This window comes from Zea mays, chromosome 5, assembly GCF_902167145.1.
Source record: "Zea mays cultivar B73 chromosome 5, Zm-B73-REFERENCE-NAM-5.0, whole genome shotgun sequence".
NCBI lineage: Eukaryota > Viridiplantae > Streptophyta > Magnoliopsida > Poales > Poaceae > Zea > Zea mays.
This window is the reverse complement of record NC_050100.1, coordinates 316,982-335,937: the sequence shown is the minus strand read 5'-3', so window position 1 is coordinate 335,937 and position 18,956 is coordinate 316,982. Positions and strand designations below refer to the sequence as shown.

The 18,956-nt window shown below is 45.4% G+C and overlaps 1 protein-coding gene across 7 annotated transcripts; it reads left to right on the top strand.

Moving 5' to 3' along the window:
• Positions 1–549: 549 nt before the first annotated feature.
• Positions 550–13,178, top strand: LOC103625696 (putative ubiquitin-like-specific protease 1B). Of its 7 annotated transcripts, none has more exons than XR_004849299.1 (14): positions 898–1,293; positions 1,763–1,934; positions 2,014–9,438; positions 9,512–9,652; positions 9,731–9,785; positions 9,896–9,967; positions 10,149–10,255; positions 10,340–10,399; positions 10,489–10,700; positions 10,786–10,858; positions 10,962–11,554; positions 11,926–12,259; positions 12,327–12,650; positions 12,751–13,178. XR_004849299.1 is itself a non-coding variant. In XM_035958909.1 (14 exons), exons 6-11 carry the CDS (start codon positions 9,738–9,740, stop codon positions 11,202–11,204), a joined length of 1,017 nt encoding a protein of 338 aa, XP_035814802.1. In that variant the 5' UTR covers positions 898–1,293; positions 1,763–1,934; positions 2,014–8,312; positions 8,403–9,438; positions 9,512–9,652; positions 9,731–9,737; the 3' UTR covers positions 11,205–11,554; positions 11,926–12,259; positions 12,327–12,650; positions 12,751–13,178. The 7 variants fall into 7 exon arrangements, 5 of the variants coding, with proteins under 5 accessions (XP_020393396.1, XP_035814802.1, XP_020393398.1 ...); XM_035958909.1 differs by having other exon boundaries at positions 2,014–8,312; positions 8,403–9,438; positions 9,896–10,255; positions 10,340–10,420; XM_020537807.2 differs by lacking the exon at positions 898–1,293 and adding an exon at positions 550–712 and having other exon boundaries at positions 9,896–10,255; positions 10,340–10,420.
• Positions 13,179–18,956: the final 5,778 nt, after the last annotated feature.

The window sequence follows — 18,956 nt, the reverse complement described above, 5'->3', positions numbered from 1 at the left end:
TTCATTTCTGAACATATATAGCCTCATGTATCGTAAGCGATGCCTCAGCAAGGACGACACACAAATGTGAATGGTTGTATCATGATTCATAGGTAATACCCCGTGGATGCCCCGCCTTAGGTAACTGCCATAACTTCACCGCCATTCTCTCTGCTCTTTCCCTGACTTGCATTTGTATCTATTGTCCATCTCTCTCGAATGTCCACTTCAGTGCCATTCTTTCTTCTTTTCCCCGAGCTGAGAAAAGAGCAGATCATGGTCCATTTGACATGGAATTTCACTCTGGGTCTAAACCGAGAGGGAGTGGTTGATTCTTTCTTTTCTTCTTTCGATTTCCTCCGGTATTCAAAGATGATATCCGATTTCAAGTGCAGCATAGCCTGTAGGGTTAGGGTGGCGAGCAGCAGGGTTGTAGGGTGTAGGGTGGCGTGTGCAGCATGCTGCTGAGTGGCGTGCAAGCCTGGGCAGGCTTTACTGCAGCCTATAGGTGGCGTGCAAGCCTTATCTGCAACCTTAGACATTGAATCCACCCAGACACGTGCCCCCATAGTCTTAAATCTGTGTCCATAGCAGTGTTTGCAACCAAAATTTTGGCATTCTCAATTCTCTTAGGTTGCCCAATGCCAATTTTCTTGTCAAGAATGAACCCTTCATCCAAAAAGGAGTCCTTAAGAGATCCTCCAGGTTTCTTCAGAATTTGAATGGCTTCCAGGTTGGTGCAGCCCTTAAGCCTTAATACAGCATCAACTGCAAGTTCAGCAAAGTACTCCTTATCCTGGGAAAGAATTTTTGAACTAAGGGTAGTCATAGCAATGTTCATGAGATCAGCTCTGAACTTATCTGAACATACTGTACATGTTAAATCAGTCCTTTACTTTGAACCAGTGTTTTCGGATCGTCCGATTAGTCACGATTAATCGACTGATCGGTATCACGGACTCGATAAGCAGCAACTACGCGATTAGAGCGATCAGGAACCTGGTCGTCCGATTAGTCGATGATTAATCGTAATTAGTCGTCCGATTAGGTCGTGGACGATTAGTTTGTCTGCGATTGAGAACTTCCGATTTTGGCCCAGTTCGTTTCTTGGTTCGTTTCGGCCAAGTACAGCCCACTACACCGTCCACACTCCACAGCCCACGCAAGCATTGACCATTGAGACACAGACAGAGCAGCTGAGCACCGCACACACGGACGCCATACCCTAGATTGGAGCGCACCACGGGCGCCGGCGGCCGGCGGCCCGCCACCGGTGATTGACGCCCCCTCCTCGGTCCCCAGCGCGGCGAGCAGGTGACTTCTTCTCCTCACTCCCCAGTCCCCGACGCCCGACTTCCTGTAATCCTTGTTTATCGGCCGACCTGCAGGCTGCGAGTGGCCTGCTCCCTGCGAGTGACCTGCAGGCTGCGAGTGTTGTGCTCATGTGCTGTGTTGGTTGTTGCTCACTCGCTCGTGTGCTCATGTGCTGTAGTGCTCCTTTCTGTTCGTGGTTGCTCATGTGCTCATAGCGAGTGGCCTTCTCCCTCCTTCCTGTTCGTTGTTGCTCATGTGCTGTAGTGCTGTGCTCATGTGCTGTAGAGGCCGATTAATCGGGCTAGTCGTCGATTAATCGTGATTAGTCGGCTGATCGCCCATCTGACGATCAGAAACGATTAGACGATCTGAAAACATGGCTTTGAACTAATAAAACACCGTTAACTTATGTTTTCAGTGTTCTAAGGATTGAGCAAACTGGTAATTTATCATTGCTATGGTCTTTTAGGCTATTTGAGGAGATGCCGTCATTGTCATCCTTACTCTCTGGCTCCAATACTGCGAGTGCTGAGCTTCCTCTAATCCCTTGCAAGCTCTGCAATGGGGTGGTGATTGAGCGGGTCTCCAAACAACCAGAAACCACGTCGAGGAAGTTCTACCGGTGCAGAGCCAAGAAAACGGTTATTTCTCAATTTTTGCTCAATTGGTAAGTTATATGGTTTGGGTAATTTTGAGGGCCCAAGTCTCTCTTCTTTACAGGATGGGTCTTAATGTGATTTTTTCCACTGGCAAGCGAGCTATGTTGTTTTGTTAATCGAGGATGGGTTTGTCAGTGGTGATCGACGCCTTGAGTTGTTAATGATCGCACTTAATGATCATGGCAAAGCCGTTGAATCTCTAACCAATTCCATCAGAGAGATGAAGAAAAAGCTGTCCAACCTGGAGTTAGTGATGGAAGAGCTGGATAACGTGAAAAATTTGATGAAGGCAGCCATGGTTGAAATTGAGGAAAACAAGAAATCGACAGCTGCTGCATTGAAACTGATGGAGAATGAGCTGCAAAAGCTGAAAGGGTCAACTAAAGTGAAACCTAGGAATATGGCACAGTGTTTTCTGCTTTTGGCATTGATTGGGTGGTTTGTGGTGGGACAGATGAATTGGGGGGAGGAAGCATCCAGCCGATTTCTGCTGAGAGGCTAATGAACATAGGATGGACTTTTCAATAGCTAGATGTAATCAGAACTGGTTTATATTTTCTCTGCTAACATGGCGTAGTAGCCAGGACACTTTGCTTGTCGATTATTATTTTTAGCAAGATGTTGGTGTGAAGTTGGAAAGGCTTCCCACGGTCCGAAGCCCGTGTCACTTTCCAGAGTCTACAGTGTTGCGTTCTGAATGCTAGTGTTATGTTCCATGTCCCGTGTCACTTTCTGGAGTCTACCGTGGTGCTCCTGCTAAGTGTTGAGTCGGATGTTGATTTTGGGAGGACCCACGGGCGAAGGGCGTGTCACTTTCATGAGGTATAGTGTTGGGTTCCTTCTCAGTGTAGCGTTCCTTCAAGGTGTTGAGTTTTAGGGTCCCATGTTGATTTTTGGGAGGACCCACGGTCCGAAGCCCGTGTCACTTTCCGGAGTCCACAGTGTTGCGCTCTGAATGCTAGTGTTAGGTTCCATGTCCCGTGTCACTTTCTGGAGTCTACTGTGGGGCTACTGCTAAGTGTTGAGTCAGATTGGCGGATGTTGATTTTGGGAGGACCCACTGGCGAACCCCGTGTCACTTTCATAAGTTCATAGTGTTGAGTTCTGGAAGGTAGTGTTACGTTCCATGTCCCGTGTCACTTCTAGGAGTCTACAGTGTTGCGTTCCTGATCAGTGTTGAGCTCTAAACGATGGTGTTGCGTTGCTGATCAGTATTGAGTTGGGCGCATGTTGATTTTGGGAGGACCCACGGGCCAACGACGTGTCACTTTCATGAGTTATAAGTGTCGGGTTCCAGGTCAGTGTTGGGTTCTGAACGATGGTGTTGCGTTCCTCCAAGGTGTTGAGTTTCAGGGGCCCATGTTGATTTTTGAAGGACCCACGGGCCGAACCCCGTGTCACTTTCATGAGGTATAGTGTTGGGTTCCTTATCAGAGTTGCGTTCGGATATATAGAGTTGTGTTCCTCCAATCTGTGCTGGGTTTCAGGGTTCCATGTTGATTTTTGGGAGGACCCGCGGTCGGAAGCCCGTGTCACTTTCCGGAGTCTACAGCGTTGCGTTCTGAATGCTAGTGTTATGTTCCATGTCCCGTGTCACTTTCTGGAGTCTACCGTGGCGCTCCTGCTAAGTGTTGAGTCGGATGGGCGGATGTTGATTTTGGGAGGACCCACGGGTGAAGGGTGTGTCCCTTTCATGCGGTATAGTGTTGGGTTCCTTATCAGTGTTGCGTTCCTTCAAGGCGTTGAGTTTCAGGGTCCCATGTTGATTTTTGGGAGGACCCACGGTCCGAAGCCCGTGTCACTTTCCGGTGTCTACAGTGTTGCGCTCTGAATGCTTGTGTTAGGTTCCATGTCCCATGTCACTTTCTGGAGTCTACCGTGGGGCTCCTGCTAAGTGTTGATTCGGATGGGCGGATGTTGATTTTGGGATAGGACTGGGCGTTCGGGTTACCCGATTAGTTCGGGTCGGGTAGTTCGGGTTTTGATAAATTCGGGTAATAGAAACTAATACCCGATCACAGCTTTAAAAACCCGCGACCCGTAATTTCGGGTACCCGTAATTTCGGGTTCGGGTTTGGGTATACCCAATTTACCCGAAATATATAAAGCACATGCGAGGGCGCGTTTGGCTGGTGGCGCGGCGGCTTGACAGCGAGGCTGCGTACGCGTGTGGCCGCCTGGCCGCTAGGTAGTGCAGCGGCTTGCCGGCGAGGGCGCTGTCCGCTGTCTGCGCTTGGTCGCCTGGCCGGTGGCGCGACGGCTTGCCGGTGAGGCAGCCTGTTCGCTGTACGCCTGTCCGCTGTCTGCGCGTGGCCGCCTGTCCGCCTGGCCGGTGGCCGCCTGTCCGCTGTACGGCTGTACGCGCTTCGGCGCTTGGCTGCCTGGCGCCTGGTGTGTGGTTGCTAGTTACCGTTGTGCCTTGTTGTGAGTTGCTGTTGCCGCCATGCCTTGCTGTTGCCGGAGAACAAAGATCTGAAGTGCTCCTTGCTCTGGAGTACTAGCCTTGAAGTTGCAGGTGGCGATAGCCGATGGGGATTGGGGGACGTCGTAGCCAACGCTGGACAAGGCAGCGGCTGTGGGGCTAGCGTTGTGCCTGGACGATGTTGGTTATTTCGGGTCGAATGGGTACTTCGGGTACCGCGGGTTAATACCCGATTAGGCCCGAACTTAGTTCGGGTATTTAGTTTCGTTACCCGCTAGAGCTGTTCGGGTAACGGGCTTCGGGCTAAACGGGTACGGGTTCGGGTATTTCGGGTATAGGGCTTCGGGCTCGGGTTTTATGCCCAGATCTATTTTGGGATGACCCACGGGCGAACCCCCGTGTCACTTTCATGAGTTCACAGTGTTGAGTTCTGAAGGTAGTGTTACGTTCCATGTCCCGTGTCACTTTCAGGAGTCTACAGCGTTGCGTTCCTGATCAGTGTTGAGCTCTAAACGATGGTGTTGCATTGCTGATCAGTATTGAGTTGGGCGCATGTTGATTTTGGGAGGACCCACGGGCGAACGATGTGTCACTTTCATGAGTTAGTGTCGGGTTCCAGGTTGAGTTTCGGGGGGCCATGTTGATTTTTTGAAGGACTCACGGGCCGAACCTCGTGTCACTTTCATTAGGTATAGTGTTGGGTTCCTTCTCAATGTGGCGTTCGGAACTATGGTGTTGCGTTCCTCCAATCTGTTGGGTTTCAGGGTCCCATGTTGATTTTTGGGAGGACCCGCGGTCCGAAGCCCGTGTAACTTTCCGGAGTCTACAGTGTTGCATTCTGAAAAGCAGTGTTAGGTTCCATGTACAGTGTTGGAGTCTACCATGGGGCTCCTGCTAAGTGTTGAGTCAGATGGGCAGATGTTGGTTTTGGGAGGACCCACGGGCGAAGGGCGTGTCACTTTCATGCGGTATAGTGTTGCGTTCCTCCAATCTGTTGGGTTTCAGGGTCCCATGTTGATTTTTGGGAGGACCCGCGGTCCGTAGTCCGTGTCACTTTCCGGAGTCTACAGTGTTGCGTTCTGAATGCTAGTGTTATGTTCCATAACCCGTGTCACTTTCTGGAGTCTACCGTGGGGCCCTTCTAAGTGTTGAGTCGGATGGGGGGATGTTGGTTTTCGGAGGACCCACGGGCGAAGGGCGTGTCACTTTCATGCGGTATAGTGTTGTGTTCCTTCATCTGTTGCGTTTCAGGGTTCCATGTTGATTTTTTGGAGGACCCGTGGTCCGTAGTCCGTGTCACTTTCCGGAGTCTACAGTGTTGCGTTCTGAATGCTAGTGTTATGTTCCATAACCCGTGTCACTTTCTGGAGTCTACCGTGGGGCTCCTTCTAAGTGTTGAGTCGGATGGGCGGATGTTGGTTTTGGGAGGACCCACGGGCGAACGACGTGTCACTTTCATGAGTTCGTAGTGTTGAGTTCCATATCCCGTGTCACTTTCAGGAGTATATAGTGTTGCGTTCCTGATCCATGTTGAGTTCTAAACGATGGTGTGGCGTTCCTAATCAGTATTGAGTTGGGCGCATGTTGATTTTGGGAGGACCCACGGGCGAACGACGTGTCACTTTCATGAGTTATAGTGTTGATTTTTGAAGGACCCACGAGCCGAACCCCGTGTCACTTTCATGAGGTATAGTGTTGGGTTCGTGCTCAGTGTGGCGTTCGACACTATGGTGTTGCGTTCCTCCAATCTGTTGGGTTTCAGGGTCCCATGTTGATTTTTGGCAGGACCCGCAGTCTGAAGCCCGTGTCACTTTCCGGAGTCTACAGTGTTGCGTTCTGAATACTAGTGTTATGTTCCATGTCCCGTGTCACTTTCTGGAGTCTACCGTGGCGCTCCTGCTAAGTGTTGAGTCAGATTTGCGGATGTTGATTTTGGGAGGACCCACGGGTGAAGGGCGTGTCACTTTCATGAGGTATAGTGTTGGGCTCCTTCTCAGTGTTGTGTTCGGAACTATGCTGTTGCGTTCCTTCAAGGTGTTGAGTTTCAGGGTCCCATGTTGATTTTTGGGAGTTATAGTGTTGAGTTTCAGGGTCCCTTTTAGACTGGAAAAGTCTTCTGCCATAATCGTCAGATTTACCTAAATGATGTAAAAAATGGTTTGGAAAACTCTAAAACATTAAATAAAGATCACATAACATTAATTAATAAAAAATGATATAATACACAAACATTAAGTAAGAATTATAGAAAGTTGAGGCACCAGTTTGTATGCAGGATTCTTCCTCCTAAGATGTGGAAAGCTAATTAGTTTTAAACCATAATCCACCTCAATATATATGAATTAAAGTGCATAGATGTGGCAACAACGTTGAAGATAAACATCTATTTGTACAGCAAACGCAGGCTTCCCAAAGCGGCATGGTCAGTTCGAGCTCGCCCTGGGGATGCCGCCGCTCTGCCCATCGCAGACGCCGTGGAGCATCGACGGCGACGTCGCAGGACATGAGGTCGCCTACCAGCTGGTGACCCGAAACACCCAGGCGGCCCGCCGCCACGTCGAGATAACGGCCCTGACGGTGCCGACATTTTGGGGCAGCGGGCATTGCCCGGAGCCGCTCGTCATCCTAAGAAAGGGCAGCACGGTGGCCTGCTAGTACGTGACGGGATCTGGCAGCGCAGGGAACGGAGGGACAGACGGCAAGAGCATGCACCACATCGACGTGAACATGGAGTGAGCGAGCCAACGGAGAAATGGCGATGGGAATGGAGGTGCAGCTGGTGGGAGCAGTTGGCACGCCGATGACCGGACGAAGCAAGTGAGGCAAGGGATGGACGTCGCACTTCAATACGTGCCTGGCGGCACCGACATTCCGATGCAGCGGCTACCCCCGGAGCCACTCGTCGTCCATGAAAAGGGCGACGAACTGGCCTGGCAAGATCTGGCGGCGCGGGGATCGAATGGACGGACGACAAGAGCGAGCGAAGAAGTCCTGGCGGCTTGGTGAGAAAATGGTGGCGCTGGGGGCGATGGGAACGGAGGTGCGGATGGTGGCAGCAGTGGAGTGAGCGAGCGTGGCCTGGTTTCTTCTTGAGGAAATGGCATTGCAGAGGCGATGGGAATGGAGATGCGAATGGGGGGAGGAGTTGCCGTGCCGACGGCCGACCGCGATTTTTTTGGGAAGAATCGTGAGAAGGGATAACACACAGAGAGAAAAATGAGTGTTACCTTCGCGTTACAGGAATGAAGCGACGGCGACGTCGAGACTGATTGTCGTCGTCCGCGGCCATGGGGCGGAGCACCTTCCGGAGAAGTCGAGACTTATACGATTAAAAAAGGTAGGCGAAGAGTCGGCGCAGCATTTCACACGCAGTAGTGACTGACACCTGGATGGTTGGATTAGTGGCACGGACAAACGATCTTACGGCTACGGAAATTTGGACGATGTGTCCACCTTCGTTTGCGAGCAGCGGACCCTGGTTTGATATATTAAAAAAAGGCAGCCGAAGAGTCGGCGCAGCATTTCACACGCAGTAGTGAGTGACACCTGGATGGTTGGATTAGTGGCACGGACAAACGATCTTACGGCTACGGAAATTTGGACGACGTGTCCACCCTCGTTTGCGAGTAGCGGACCCTGGTTTAATATATAGAAATAGTGTTGAGTTCTCAACACTGTATACTCCTGAAAGTGACACGGGCCCATGGAATGTGACACTATCGTTCAGAACTCATGAAAGTGACACGTTGTTCGGTGTGAAAGTGTTGATTTAGGGTTTAGTGTAACCGCCCGTTCGGTGTGGAAGTGTTCAAATTTCTCTACGCGCGTTCGGTAGCCTCACCGACGGCGACGGCGACCTCACCTCACCGACGGCGACGGCCTCGGCGACGGCGACAACGATCCCCAATTCTCTTCGCGACCTGACCGTCTCCACTTCGGTAAACCCACCTTCCCTTCTCTCCTCGTTCCTTGTCAGGGAACCGCCTCACCGATTCTGATGTCGAAGGTAACCTGGTGCCGATCCGCAGGGGTGAAGAAGAAAGCCAACATGCCACAGGGGAAGAGTAAGAAGAACGTGGTGAAGGAGAAAGCCAAAAAGATTAAGAAGAACGCGGAATCGAGGTATTCACTAGGATCAGTAACAAAGTTAATCCAACTCCTTCCACCTGCTGCCCGTTAGAAAATTGTAGACCTTGATTTCCAAAACTTACTCAATCTGAAGTTAGGAAACACCAATAGAGTTTTTACCCACTTTCTCATGGATAGAGCCAAAGTTCATGAAAATACAGATCAAATTGAGATCAACATTAGAGAAGGTGTTTCAATTTGGATAACAAAGGCTGCAGTGCAAAAATGTTTTGAGTTTCCCCCTGGTACAGATAAGAAGCTGCCAATAGATCCAACTACAAAAACATTTGATTCACTCTACAGAGTATTGAGTGTTTCAGAAAAAAAAATCAATGTAAAGAAGAAGAAGATGAAGGAGAATATGAAGGAGAAGCAGGTTGAGGAGGAGAAGATTGAGATGAACATGGAGGAGAAGAAGCAGAATCTGGTTGAGGATGAAGGTAGTCAACAGGAGGAAAGTGAAGAGGAGGACGGTGAAGATGGGGAAATTGGAGAGGAGGAAGGTGAAGATGGGGCAATTGGAGATGCTAAAGTGGGGGGAGATGGAGACAAGGAAAGTGCTAAAAGGGGGGGGATAAAGGTTGCTGTCAGAAGAAATGTTTTGACTCCTTTGAACATCAATTTGATGTTACAGAACATCAACAACGATGAGATTCTCAAACTTCTTGTTAAAAGAAATGAAGACACTGATGGTACAGAACCGAATCTTGACATTGACCTGATTGTCAGATGTTTCTTTGCGGTGGTGTTGGACAGACTGTTGTTGCCACAAGCCACCTTTTATCTGAGCTCAGCTACATTGAAAGCAGTGACTGATCTAGACAGACTGAAAACAGTTGACTGGTCAATTTTATTTTCGAAAATTTGAAGAGCAGTGTTGCTGAGTTTGGCAAGGATAAGAAGAAACTGATATCAGGGTGTACAACTGTGCTAATGGTAAGTACAAATAGTCATAACTTTTGACATTATGGGTAGGAAACTGTTTATGTAACCATGTGTGTATATCCAGGTTGTTTTCTTGGACCATCTCGTGGAAAACCCTTTGGATCCTTTGACCATCCCTAGGATCAACTTGTATACTTCAGATTTTATCGCAGACCTGATAATGGTACCCAAGGATAGCCCTGGCCCTGAAAAAAAGCGTCGTAAGGTAAGTATCTGCTATTATTGTGTTGAAAGGCAGTTCATATTTTGTTCAAGCCACTTCATATTTTGTTGTACTTTTCAGACTCAAGATGAAAAAGAAGACTAGTAATGTTATAAAGAATCTCGCTACTCTCAATGTAAGAACCTTCTTTTATTATTCATCCAAGTGTTGATTCATGTTGTTTGTTTGGGGCATGTTGATTTGTAGGGTACCCAGGTTCACTTTATTTTTATTTGTATTTTTTAGTTTAAGAATTCGGAGGATACATGCTATCATGAAGATTCAGAAATGGTGCCAAGTCCAGGGAGAGCATCGCCGGTTGTTGCTTCTGTACAATCTCATAAGAACTTTGTTGATCATGCAGATTTAGAAATTGTGCCATCTCATGAGAACTCTGTTGATCTACATAGTGTTTACATGGCACATGTATTGGAAAGAAGCAGACAAAGCATAGTAGTGGACATATTGGACTACAATATACCTGAATCTACTTTTGCAGATTGTTTGCTACCTACAGGTCATATGCACACAGATGTATTTTATTTACAATGCCAACTGTTGTCAAAGGATTGGAAGGATAAAGTAATTCTTAGCTGGAAAGCTACTGTAAGTGTATCTAAAAACTTGGCTTGGAGACTTTTTTTATGTTATTATTATTTATATTTGACCGTTGATATTTTTATAACCCAGCAAGAACTGATTCATCAAGATATTGGAGTTAAGGAGCTGGACAAGGAACTTACTGCAGAGGTTATGAACAAAGTGGATCTGGTTTGTGCTTTGTTTTATATTACAGTAGAGTTTTTTCAGATTGACAGTAGAGTTTGTGCTTTTTTTAGATATTTATTCCTATCATTCATGCCGGTCACTGGTCCCTTGTTATTCTTTCCACTGCCAAACAAGAGACATATATCCTTGACTCCTACCCAAGGCACAGTGGGGTGGCCAAGGATGTTTTAACTCAACTGCAGAAGTATTTGGATAATAAACACAACTTTGACATGTCTAACTACACTGACCATGTGCCACCTGTTCAGCATCAAAAAAACAAGTAAGCGTTCAGCTCTACTAAATTATCTTATCAATATACCTCGATTTTTGTGTTTATTGCTGAATGATTACTGCATTTATTTCAGTTACGATTGTGGCTTTCATGTTTTATTGTATATTGAAGAATTCATGAAGGAGAAGATGTATAAAATCAACAAAGTAAGCATTGATCCTTTTGTTCCTCAAAAGTGCAGGAAAAGTTATTTGTTCGATTTTGACCATTTAGCAAGCAGAACTAATTTTGTGTGCCTCTAAAATGCAGAAAATGGTGTTGAAATTCAGAAAGCAGCTTTGCATGAATCTCTTGTACCATCCTTTGAACAGAATAAATCTTGTGGAATTCAGAAAGAAGCTGGGTATTACATTGAAAAGAAAACTTCCTGGTATACTTGATCTTACTATTGAAGGTGAGAGGAGTGAATCTGAGGCTGCAGTGATAATTGAAATAGAGAACAGAGATGATAAGACTCTAGAGGATGAACATATTTCAGTTGAGAAAGAGTAAGGTAAAAAAGAAGAGCATGTACTATCAACTGACACAAAGAATGACGAAGCTTCATCCCCATCTGACGAAGAGCCTGAGCAGAGTGAGTCATCTGAGCAGACTGTGTATGAAAGATGGATGATTCCAAAGGATCATTATCACCTGAGAAAGAGCAAGCTGGAGAAAAATATCCTCAAACGAAAAAAGAGGTTGGGCAAAGACAACATGTCCTCTCAGGATATGATTTCTCCAGTGTTTGGCAAGAGGCTTGTGCCTGCAAACACACATTTTACCTCTCTTAGGAAGTTGCGAAAACACAAGTTTACGTCTGATAAGATCAACGATGAGATCTGCAAACATATCTTGAACTAGTAAGTGTTATCATGTTTTAAATCCGTCCTCGTCATGTTTTAAATTGACTGCTATCATGTTTTTTTTTGAGCAATGATTCATTCCATCTCTTTGGATTGTGAAGCCATAATCTGCTACTTTACTTGGAAGATTCATATTCAGAGCATCTTCCTTTATATAATTATGAATATTTTCCTAACCTGAAACCCAAGGCTCATACCAAATTGAAACATTCCCATCAAATAATTGCCATTGCACAGCCTTGGCTAGAATACTTTGAGAATGGAGTCCCCATGTCCAGAACTTTTAACCATAAGTTGTATTAAATTGACTTCTATCATGTTTTAAACTGTATTAAATTGACTGATATCATGTTTTTTTATTGGCAAAGCAATGAACGGGAGTTGTTAAGTGTGGGGCAGACTACCATGACTGGGGGTCAGCTGGAAAAGTACGTAAATGAAGGTGACAATGGTGATAAAATACTCAGAGCATTCATCACATGCTTCACTTGTGATGAAAAGTTCAATCAAGGGAACATCACAACCGTCATCCCGCCACATGAAGTATCCGAAGAGGGTGAACTCTCCAAAGTTGATGCTGCACAACTTGTAGAAGAAATCAAAGCTGTACTCAAAGGCACCAATGTTGCACGTGTACGCAAAGACACCGAATCCACCAAAGATCCCAAAGTGAAAGTCTTTCGAAACATGAGGAGGACATTTGTAAGTAGAGATTTTTTTTCATGGAACAATGATTACACTCAGCATTCTGATAAATGTGTTTTTGCAGATATTTTTTCCTTTCTACAAGAATGAAGAATTGTTTGTATTTCATGTCGATACGAAAAGACTACCCATCATTGATGCTCTGTTTTGCAAGATGTCATCATTGTCGTTTGAAGATAGATCCTGACTAGGAAAGTCTATCATGGGCTGTCTACTCAAAGCCATGAAGGATTCCGGCTTCATGGTGAAAAAATATGGTGATTGTAGGTTCACAGTTACTGTAACTGAACTCGAATTCAAAGATAGTGCCTCAGCGCTCATAAGTTTTATTGAGAACTTCACTTCTAAGTTGGACGACAATGCCAAGAAACTGAAAAAGGGTGACAAGGTTAGTGTATTCCCCTCTTTACCTTGATATGATGTACAAAAAATTCCACACGACTGGCTGGAAACTTACAAGATTGTTTATTTTTTTTTTCAATTTGCAGGACTGGCTGGAACCTTACAAGAAGTCGACAGTGGCATACCTTGTTTGTCACACTGAAAATAAGGTGGTGTTGCCTGACGATATTGTGAAGTACAAGCAAAACAAGTGAGGTGGTTGAGTCGTTAATGGGTCCAGTGGCTGTGTTTTAAGACTTGTATCACACTACTTGTATGGCTTTATTCTCTGAAGCTGTTCCATTGTTGCCGTTAGTAACAGGTGTTGCTTTTGTCTCTGCTCAGTGGGTGATTCATTTCATCCAGAGTTGCTGCAACTTTAATCAGTCTATAGTGTTGGGTTCCTAGCTCAGTGTTGAGTTCTAAATGATCGTGTTGTGTTCCTACCAAGTGTTGAGCTGCACGACGGCGTGCGCAGCCGCAGCCGCACCGGCGAGGAGCGTTTAGAACTCTGTTGATCTACATAGTGTTTACACCGGCTCAACAGAGTTCTCATGTTGATTTTTGAAGGACCCACGTGTTGGGTTCCTGCTCAGTGTTGAGTTCTGAACGATAGTGTTATGTTCCATGGGCCCTTGTTGATTTCGAGAGGACCCACGGGCCGAACGGCGTGTCACTTTCATGCGTCTATAGTGTTGGGTTCCTGTCTAGTGTTGAGTTCTCAACTATGGTGTTGTGTTCCTCCAAGAAGTTGAGTTTCAGGGGCCTATTATATTGTCTCAGTTAATGGGTAACTCAGTTAATCCTATATATTGTGTCAGTTAATGGGAACTCAGTTAATGGTATATGTTGTCTCAGTTAATGGGTAACTCAGTTAATCCAGCATATCATTGATGAGATCAGGGTTCTCTTGAAAATAGAAGTGAACTGCCTTGTAATATAGCTCAACATTTGCAACTTTAAGATCCCATGCTAAATTATCAAACCTTGAACTGCATAAGATCCCATGCATCTGGAGAGTGGTTCATGGTAGTGGTGGCAGCATTGTCAAATTCATCAACAAAACCATTGGTTGCATGCATCAGCGCAAACAATCATGCAGAACGTACCCAGCAAAGAAAAGTTCTTTACAACTTAACACTATTAGAATGTTCTTTACAACTTAACACTAGCCACTACTTCAGCTAATGCAGGGGCTGAATCGACCAGGGCTTCCAAATTTTCAGTCCCTTGAGGAACTCCAGTTGCAGCAACAGGAAAATTACATAGCCAAACTTAATAGTAATCAACACAGGACACAACATTTTGCCATGGAAATTAAGGAAATTAACAGAAAGGAGAAAGTTAGGAAATAATCACTGGTAACATATGGAAATATTCAAATGGTTTTATAACGAGGACATACCGGGCTCATTACCACTGATTGTAGCTGCTTGTCATCCCCCATAAGCACCACATGTTTTATCCCACCAATACCGAGAGGGATCAGTGATTCACATTCTTTTAAGTTTGCTGCCTCATCAATAACCAAGTTGTCAAATTGCTGATTTCCTACAAACCTGAATGAATTACAAGGAGTGCAAAATACAAGTTTTGCCTTGCACAAGAATTTGTTCACAATATGGGGGGAATTCTTCACAGTATATTTGGGATATTGACCTCTTATTCGACAATCCAATGAGATTTTTGACATGTCATTTTCACTGTTCATAAGCTTCTCACTCCCAAATATAATGATGTCATCAAGTAAATGACTGGTTCCAGTGGACTCTTCAAGTAGAGAAACAAGACGAGAAGCCAATTGCATGAGAGCTGTGTTGGTTGGAGCACATACAAGAGTTCTTTGTGTCCTTAGAAGCTTTAGAAGCATAAGCAGAACCACTGAAGCTGTTTTAGTTTTACCTGTGCCTGGTGGGCCCCAAATTAGACGTACAGATAATTTCTTTGGACTTTTAGAGGCTGAAATGCATCCTGCCACTCCATCTTTCTGTGATTGTTCAATCCAAAATCCTTACATGTGAACTGTCCATAATCTCCATCAGCCTGCAGCATATTATCCACATTCTCCTTATTTTTAGTCAATATGAGATTGATTATTTCTGTATTGTCTTGGCAACCTCCCTTCATGACTGCCCAACTACATGCAAAAGTTGTCAGATTACACGGGTGCATAACTTTGTAAGAACTTTGGTCATTTAAACTGCCCCCATATGGTGAGTGTGACATCAAGAAAACCATTGAAGTTGGATGATTAACCACTAGGATGGTACAAAAGGAGCCAGCCTTGATAATTTTCTCTCTTGATTCCAATCCCCTTTCTGAAAATAACATGAGGTCTCCTTTTCTTGGCATATTCTTTCCATTTTCTAAATTGAGCTTGATGTTGAACTCATTTGACCTTCTACAGTTCTTGGACCACTCATAGCAATCAACATCTAGGCCTCTGGATATGGTATCCATCCTAGAGTCAATTTGATGCCAGATCTCTTCTAATGTTGGATTTTGAAATGCCTCTGTATAGACCAGATGGTTGTCAAATTTGTTGGGAATCGTCTCAACCTGTAACAGCATGGAAACCTTGAAATGGAGATGTTTCAGGTGCAAAATAAGAAATGTTGCCTGTTGGGAGAGGCTCATACCTTGAATGGGTCATGTTTCCGCTTCAAAATATCGTCAACTGACCATAATAGCACCTCTTCGAACAAAGCTTGTGCAATTAGCATTTTAATGATAAGTTGTTCACAAAAATAATAAAGCTTGTGACAATTTAATTTGGCAATATAATACAAATGGTATTTACTCTTCCCACACCTTGTACAAGGTAATTAATTTTAAAGGGGTTCAACCCATTTTTGAGCCAGAAAAAGAAAAGGCGCATCATTTATTTTTTGAATGCTATGTTAGTACTAGACTTTGGTCTGAAGTCTTAGTGATCTGGGGGGTGATAGCAGTGGGATGTGTTTTGAGAAAATATATACTTAGTAGTTGTGTAATAAGAAAAAAATTATTAGAAATATTGTGAATGCAACAGTTTTATGGATCATTTGGAAATTAAGGAATAGTATACGCTTTCAAGAGCAACGGCGACAGGGTTCGGTGGAGCTTGAACTCGCCGGAGAGGAGATGCCTAGGAGGCGCACACGACGGCGGCTAGGCGGACCTCTAGATCGGAGGAAGCGGGCTTGAAAGATCGGAGGACGCGGGCTTGATAGATCGGAGGAAGTGGGCTCGGCCCAGCAATGCCTTGACAGATCGGAGGAACATTCTGTCAAGAGCAACAGAGGTCGTGACTAGCGGGTTTGACAGATCGTAGGAAGTGGGCTTGACAAATCGAAGAAGCGGGCTCGGCCCAGCACGGCCTTGGCAGATCGGAGGAACATTTTGTCATCAATCCGACCCACGAGAATGTCACCTTGTGGCTGTTAAGCGAATTCTTAGATATTTAGTTGCTACGCCTTGCTTTGGGATCTAGTATCCAAAGGGGTCTACCTTTGACTTGATTGGATACTCAGACTCCGATTATGCTAGATGCAAGGTTGATAGGAAGAGTACATCAGGGACGTGCCAATTCCTAGGAAGGTCCCTGGTGTCTTGGAGTTTAAAGAAACAAACCTCCGTTGCCCTATCCACCGCTGAGGTCGAGTATGTTGCCGCAGGACAGTGTTGCGCGCAACTACTTTGGATGAGGCAAACCCTCCGGGACTTTGGCTACAATCTGAGCAAAGTCCCACTCCTATGTGATAATGAGAGTGCAATCCGCATGGCGGATAATCCTGTTGAACACAGCTGCACTAAGCACATAGACATCCGACATCACTTTCTGAGAGACCACCAGCAAAAGGGAGATATCGAAGTTTTCCATATTAGCACCGAAAACCAGCTAGCCGATATCTTTACCAAGCCATTGGATGAGAAAACGTTTTGTAGGTTGCGTAGTGAGCTAATTGTCTTAGATTCGCGTAACTTGGATTGATCTATAGCATACATGTGTTCTATGCCTTTGATCATGTTACTTTATGCATTTATGTAATTTGTTGCTTATTTATGGTGCTCAAGTTGTGCAAGGGATCCCCGGACCTCACAAGTCCATGTGTGAGTGATGCACATATTTAGGGGGAGATGTGCTACAACTTGACCCCTTGAGACTAATCCGTTTGGTTGAGTATACTTGATGTAGTCTCAAAGGTGGATTGAAAGGGAAAGGTGAACTTGGACCATGCAAAGACTTCCACTGCACTCCGGTATTAGTGTACTTAATTCCAAGTTCATTCTTATGCTCTCATTGCCTTTTTGCTCTTAATTGACATCTTTGGTGAGGCAATGGGGTTAAAGGGCCAATAATGATCTCGTTTTGGTGCTTAATGCCAAAGGGGGAGAAATTAAGGCCAAAGCAAATGGATCAGCTACCACTTGTGAATTTTGAAAACAATAGAGTTAGAACTTTTGATTTGTCTAAAATGCTCTTATTGCAAAATTTTGTCTCTTGCGGGGGAGAATTTATGACTATGGGAAAAAGAGGGAATTTTGTCACTTGATCAATTTTTCCATTGGAATATCTCTCTTTGTGCCTAAACAAGTGTGTTTGACTTAGAGATAGGAAAATGAATTTGATTTACAAAAACAAACCAAGTGGTGACAAAAAATGATCCAAATATGTCAAAACTTGTGCAAAGACAATTTTGTTCTCAATTGCATTGATGTTGCACTTCTTTTGGTTGCTTTTGGATGTGTTGGCATAAATCACCAAAAAGGGGGAGATTGAAAGGGAAATGTGCCCTTGGACAATTTCTATTATGTTTTGGTGATTAAGTGCCCAACACATTTAATTGAGTTCTTATGTGCTAAATGAAGAGAGAAGTGCAAATCAAAGAGAAGGTATGTTTCTAGACTTAGTACAATTGTTTTTTCGTATACTAATATATTTGTCTAAGTGTTAGAAACAGAGAAAAGAAGAAAAGAAAAGAAATGCAAAAGACTTGGCTGGGTGCAGCTGAAGTCCTGCTCGGCTTGGCACACCGGACTGTCTGGTGGTGCACCGGACAGTGTCCGGTGCGCCAGGCCAGCCTCCAGTGAACAGGCCACTCTTGGGAAAATCGGCGGTGTACGGCTATAATTCACCGGACTATGCGCAACGGTCGGTTGCGCAACCCGCGGGCGATGCGTGGCCCGCGCCAACGGTCGGCAGGGGCACTGGACTGTCCAGTGTGCACCGGACAGTGTCCGGTGTGCTAACTGCCACGAATCTGCAACAGTCGTCTGCGCCAGAATAGGAAGGAGATCAGCACCGGATCGTCTACAGTGACTGTTCGGTGGCGCACCGGACTGTCTGGTGCACCACCCGACAGAAGGCAAGGATAGCCTTCCTTGTTGGCCTCCAACGGCTCCTAGCTGCCTTGGGGCTATAGAAGGGACCCCTAGGCGCATGGAGGAGTCACCCAAGCTTACAAGAAACATTCTAAGACTCCAAGACTCTAACTTCACTCATTCGATTCTTTGAGATAGTGAATTAAGCTCCATTTGAGTTGTGAACTCCGTGTGTTGGTTTTTGAGCTCGAGTTGTGACTTGTGTGCGTGATTGTGCTGTTGATTTGAGTCTTGTGTGTGTTGCTCCACTCTCCCTTACTTTCGTGCTTCTTTTGTGATCATCATTGTAAGGGCGAGAGGCTCCAAGTTGTGGAGATTCCTCGCAAACGGGAGAAATACTAAGAAAGGAAAAACTGTGGTATTTAAGTTGATCATCGGATCACTTGAAAGGGGTTGAGTGCAATCCTCGTCCATTGGGACGCCACAACGTGGAAGTAGGCAAGTGTTACTTGGCCTAACCACGGGATAAAAATCGTGTGTCTCTTGTGTGCTTTCTCTTTGATTGTCTGTACTCACAAGAGCTCGTTTCAAGCTACTTAGTCGTTCTAACTTTAATAACTAAGTTCTATGGCTATTAGTGTTGAATTTTACAGGATCACCTATTCACCCCCCTCTAGGTGCTCTCAGCATTCTAATCAGGAATTTCATGGATGAGGACCAAAATATCGTCCACCAAGAATTAAGAATCGAGGCATGAGAGGTTCTTGGTGGGCGAGGTGAACTGATCTAGGAGAATGGAAGCGGAGGGCACGACTAGTGACCCGGCCGAGCAACTAGTTGTAGTAGATGAAAAGAGCTTAATGCATCTTTGCATTGTCCACAACAACATGACCTTCAACAGTAAACGAGTGGATGTGTTCTTCATATAGTGGTGGCATGCCTAGCGGTGGAAAACTCGATGTTCACATCGCCGAGCTCAAGAAAAAGCATCCTCGAATGATGCTGGACG

Coding starts and splice junctions, on each gene's coding strand:
- LOC103625696 (XM_020537807.2), top strand. CDS start 9,738: ATGAAAAAGAAGACTAGTAATGTTATAAAGAATCTCGCTACTCTCAAT. Junction 10,701..10,785: donor GTTCAGCATCAAAAAAACAA/GTAAGCGTTCAG, acceptor CATTTATTTCAG/TTACGATTGTGGCTTTCATG. Junction 10,859..10,961: donor AGATGTATAAAATCAACAAA/GTAAGCATTGAT, acceptor TCTAAAATGCAG/AAAATGGTGTTGAAATTCAG.